The sequence below is a fragment of the Notolabrus celidotus genome, chromosome 22 (assembly GCF_009762535.1).
Source record: "Notolabrus celidotus isolate fNotCel1 chromosome 22, fNotCel1.pri, whole genome shotgun sequence".
Lineage (NCBI taxonomy): Eukaryota > Metazoa > Chordata > Actinopteri > Labriformes > Labridae > Notolabrus > Notolabrus celidotus.
The window spans coordinates 9,189,109-9,194,626 of NC_048293.1; the positions used below are offsets into that span (position 1 = coordinate 9,189,109).

At 42.7% G+C, this 5,518-nt stretch overlaps 1 protein-coding gene across 1 annotated transcript; it reads left to right on the forward strand.

Annotated features, from left to right (window-relative positions):
* Positions 1–3,288: 3,288 nt before the first annotated feature.
* On the forward strand, positions 3,289–5,314 carry id3 (inhibitor of DNA binding 3). The gene is made up of 3 exons (XM_034675867.1): positions 3,289–3,713; positions 4,079–4,157; positions 4,545–5,314. Exons 1-2 carry the CDS (start codon positions 3,414–3,416, stop codon positions 4,130–4,132), a joined length of 354 nt encoding a protein of 117 aa, XP_034531758.1. The 5' UTR covers positions 3,289–3,413; the 3' UTR covers positions 4,133–4,157; positions 4,545–5,314.
* The last annotated feature ends 204 nt before the right edge of the window (positions 5,315–5,518 follow it).

The window sequence follows — 5,518 nt, forward strand, 5'->3', positions numbered from 1 at the left end:
GCAGTGCCACCCAGCATCCACAGTGTTGAGTGTCTGAACCAGTCAGAAAATGCAGTAACATAACGTGGGTGAGTTTCTTTGTTAACACACTGCTTACCCTCTCATGTAAAAATCAAGTAGGGTCATTATGCACAAACTCAAACAAGAGACTCAAACAGAAATAACAAGTGACCAGTGCGAATCTACAATGTGCATGAAATGTCATGTCACTGCCTGGGTCACTTGGGACAAAAGCTCGGGATCTGTAGGCTGTTCAAAGCTGATGGAGAGGACTAAAGCGTCTTTGATGGAGGCAACAGTGAAAGCAGCTGAGCAGAGGAGGAGCAAAGGAATCCTCCATGACACACACCAGGGATACAATGAATGAAGTTTCACAGTGTTTTTGCCACTTAATGATCCCCCCTCCTAAGATGGGCCTGCACTTGGGCATGAAAAAGATCCCCCTCTGTATACAACACAGCCTCTCAACATGCCAGTATGGTGCTTACCCTCCCTCCTTCTGTGTCATCTCACAAGTTGATCCTAATTACTCTCTTCTCTCGGTACCACAAGTGAAAACTGCATTTGATTATGATCAGTGAAGGTGCTCTTAGAGTGGAGGGCTGAGATTTGGAGCCTGCAGGTACGGAAAAGGCACATTCAGTCACAGAAGTGGAACAGATGTTCTGGCTTATTATTAAATGATAGTATTTTTTAACTTCCTGTGTAGTAAAATATGGTAGATTGAGATTTAATAGAGAGAAGCAGAGAGGGCAAAGAGAAAGGGGGGCGCTGCTAATTATGCATGGCGATTGTTGATGCCTTGATTGTCTGCGTCCAGCTGCACGGAGGAGGAGTGGGGAGGGAGGGAGAGGGAGAGGGAGGGCGGGGAGAGAGGCAGACTCACTGACGCCAGGCTCGGAATTCTCCCATCCATTGAAAGAGAGACCCGATTGTGTCCGGGGCCTTTCCGACAAGCACCTGATCCCTGCCCAGACACACCAGTGAGTTTGTGTGTCTGTGTGTGTTACGCACATATTTACGCACTGAAAACTCTGGAATCTACAGACAAGCTCTGTCATAGAAGGAAAATACTTTGTTTGCACTATTTTTTTAAATTATTTTGCTATACATGAAATGTACTAGTTCCTGAAAGTGACACGAATTCAAAGGCGTGTTTTCAAACGGGCTCACGTTTTAATGTTTAACTTCACATGAGAGCTGTAATCCCGAACACGTATTCCATTTAGTCAACAGTTTGCTCAGTCAGCAAATAAAAACAACATCTTTCCCACCAGACCTGGGAAATTTAGAGCAATATTTGTCCTCCCAGTGACATATTTAAGAAAGATATTTAAGGTCAAAGTCTTGTTTGGATTCTCTGCACTGCTCACACAATGTATCTCCAAAATAGCAGCAGACTGAAGTCCTGTCTCACGGTTCAATATTGTGCTTTGCTCTAAAAGTGAGGCTGCTGAGTGACTTGTCATACAGGGTCAATGGCTGTTGGGGGGATGAGGAGGAGGGGGGTATGATTGCCACAACTGGAGGAAGGCAGTGACTTGAACATCTGTTAAACCTCTGCATGAAGTGGGGAGGATGACTCTATTCGTGCACATTTACGCACGTATGTGTCCAGAATAGAGATAAGATTCTAAAGTGCCTATCTATGATTGCTCATGATCCTGAAATAACTTTTTTTTTTTTAAGGAAATCGTCTTGTTTTACATGATGTGACACAATTTCAAAATCTGAATCCTTTAGCATTAGTACAAACCATCATGATTGCATGGCTGAGGCGTTCACAGTGTTTGCAAAATGTCTCGTGAAATACTGGCACTCCCAAATAGCTGAGCAACCCCTTTTTCTCACTACTGTATAAAAACCACATCACTTGTTGGTGTAGAGTTGGATTAATATTAATCTTAGCTTTGATTTTAATCTCATGTTGGCTATGGGTCATACCTGAAAACTCATTTCTTTCCATTTTCCATGAAGGAATATGCGTTTTTGGGCTATCTGTTTTTTTCGTAAGAAACTCGCTGAGTATTTGGAGAGACTTTCCTCCTAATTTCTCTGACTACAACAGGAGGAGGGAAACCTGGATCCATGGAAGTGAGTGACAGACCTGTTCAGCCAATCGGATCACCGAGCGCCTCTGCCTCTCTCCTTTCTGCAGCCGGACGGGGGAGGGCGGGCCGTCTGCCAAAGAGGGGAGTGCGCGTCGGGGTGAATGGATGACGTCGGGAGGCTGGCGCCAGCATGTCTGGGACTGGCGCGTTAGATCAACACAGCTGGGCCGGGATAGGACACACAGCTGGCTCAGGCCTGCATTCCTCCACAAAACAGGATTGTGAGAAAAGGGGAAAATAAGACCCAAATAGGAGCAGAACGGGACGTGCTTTGATGTAAACTAAGAGGGAGCAACATTTGGAATTGTAAAATATAAGTTTCAAAAGACTGCTCCACCAAGAGGTTAGCTTTTAGCAGTAAGTGATCTGACAGATTTGGAACAACCTTAATGTTCTTTTCTAGTTTGAAGTATTTCAAGTTATACTTGTCATCGTGAAACTTCAAAACAAGTTTTTTCAACTACATAAAAAATCCAGTAGTGGCTATGTATCAAAAAAGGCAATTAAAATAACATATACTCAGTTATTAACTGATATAATAAATAGTCTGACCTTTTACCTATATAATGTAAATTTCAGTTTGTCAACACTCCATGTTTGCATGCTGACTTGTGGGACTGTCAATCCTAGAATAGGCTGGATGTACTCATGTAGAAGCCTTTTATTATTCATCCATCCTATTCGAGGAAACCCTGTATAAAGTTTTTAAACATATTTAGTCATGCAGTCAAAGAAAGGATTTACAGCACAAAAGAAGGGTCATAATCGAAAATGAAAGCAACAACAACCATTTATATCAGAACACTTTTATTTTCACATCTTGAATTAAAAGTTACTAAACTAACAACTGATGTGTAATCTATAAAGCAGGCCTTCCCTCTTGGATGTGAGCACTTAAAAAAAAGAAGCTTCTTTCTGTTAATTATTTCAAATGTGTCACGTGCTTTCTTTTGACAATTTGTATCATCTTTTTCAAATTAACAACACCACCTGAAACCAGGTAACTTACTGACTGACAATCCCCTTTGGGCATCTCATCCTAATTTCCTCATTCTTTCCAACCCTTCCACAAGGTGGTATCAGCCAATCAGAATTGTCTCACTCTTCGCACTGGCCAATCGGAGCATTGTGCGAAAAGGGGGGCGTTAGCAGGCTGATGTGCATGGTATAAAACTAAACTGTACGTCGCTGTCAGATCGTTGTAGCTTTTCAGGACAGTACGAGAAGACCTCTTGAGAAGGATACGCATCACAAAGTTACACTCCAACATCAATCCGCGTCTTTTTTGTTGTTGTTGACATCATGAAAGCCATCAGTCCCGTCCGTTCGGTGAGGAGCTGCTACAAGGCCGTGTGCTGCATCTCGGAGCAGAACCTCGCCATCAGCCGGAATAAACACTCGTGTCTGGAGGAGCCGGTGGGCGCCCTGTGCGACATGAACGACTGCTACTCCAAGCTGAAGGAGCTGGTGCCCAGTATTCCGCAGAACAAGTCAGTGAGCCAGGTGGAGATCCTGCAGCACGTCATCGACTACATCTTCGACCTGCAGATCGCACTCGAGGCGGAGGACGCAGCGGCACCGGAGATGGTCCTGTCAATAAAGGTGAGGACTGTTGCTTGTACTTAAACATTGGGAGACACTGACATGCACTTACAGTAGTATTTCTACAGCTGTTTTTCCACCACATACATTTGCAATACCCTTAAAGTATAATAATATATACATTTAAATGTTCTTTCTGTGTATTTTGGAAAGTTAATTCTGGCAACTTGTGCGTAATTCTTGATTTCTGTTTGCACGCATGATCATGTTTGTTGGAGTATTTTGACGCTGTACAGATGCTTATGTCCTTTACATGCTGCTAAAGGACCTCCTTACTAACAGTTTATCAGAACTAGACTGTATGTAACAATAAATAGTTTGTGTAACAGGGTCTAAACCTGCCTCTCTTTTCTATATCCACCCAGGCTGCAGATCTTGCTCGTAATTTCTCCAAAGAAGGAGGACGATTGTGCCACTAGGCTATTCTAAAGATGACAGATTGTGGTACGTATTAATCACCAAACAATCATTTTCTTTTCTTTCTGCATACAAAAAAAAATCACAAGATGAATGTGCTTGGAAACATCCTGCCTCCAGGAGATAGTCTTAAACATACAACAGTGGCTTGTTTTGACTTTTGAATTTAAGTAAAACTTGGAAATGCCAGTGAGAATAGTGTTGGCATTGATGTGAAGGTCTCCTTGCCCCTCCACATTCACCATGGCTGCCAATTAGACAGGCTCAGTGAATGTGTAGCGGATTCATTGCTATCTGCCTGGGGTTAATGAAAGTTCCATGCTAGGCGCCAGTCTGTCTGCTCTCCTCTGGAGGGAGGGAGGGAAAGAGGGGGGAGAGATCTGACTTCACTTTTCTTCCTTTCTCTCCATGCAGGTGCAGGGAAACACATGTCTCCACTTCACTCCGGGCAAGAGGACAAGAGGGGCAGAAAGGGTGGGATAGGTATTTGGAGGAGAAGGAGAAGAAGCAGGAGGAGGAGGAGGGAGGTGGAGGGTTTAAAGAAAGAAAGAAAGAAACAAAATACAGAAAACAGTGGATTGTTTTCTAGATGAGTGGGGATCAGCAGTAATGCAAGAGCAAGAAAACAGAGACTCATTCTTTGGCCCTTGGAAAGACAAATCAACACACCAAAGCAGAAGCCAGGAGTGGAAACTGAAGCAGATCACCTTGAAAAGGACCTGGGACCCCCCTGTTAGTAGAAGTAGACATATTGGTACAACGTTCTGTTTTTGTCATTTTGAATATCAGTGTTGCATTCCAAACAAACTTTTCATGGCTTAAACTCCACACCCAACCTGACCCCTGTCTACACAGAGTCTCACACCATCTCACTTAAGTATATCCCTCCCTCTTAATCTGATTTGTAATGATCTGGAGACTGTTACAGCTTCATGTGATTGTGTACATATCTGCTGTGGGTATGTATGGTGTGAGTACTTCTGGATGTTGGTATTTTTTCTGAATGGGAGTTTGGGTTTTCTTAGGTATAATCAGAACTCTATAATAGAGTTGATTGTAACTGTTTGTAGGGATTGTGTTATTTCTACAGACAATGTGTTGTGAGTTTTATAAACTCTTTATTATAAGGTTTGCTTTGTATGTATGTTCTTATGTAATGAAATAAACAAAACACATGAAACAGTCTGGTTGTCATGGTTATGTTTTATTGGAAATAATGACTGAGTGTGAACTTTCTTCGTGTTATTCAGAAAGGCGATGCTGACTTGACTTTCTGGCTTTGGATGACAATGAAATGCTGATACAACAGGATGTATTCAGATGAATCTTGAGGTTGAGTGGTTGGAAATCAAACGGAGGGAGTTTCCTGTGAGGGTTTCTGATTTTCC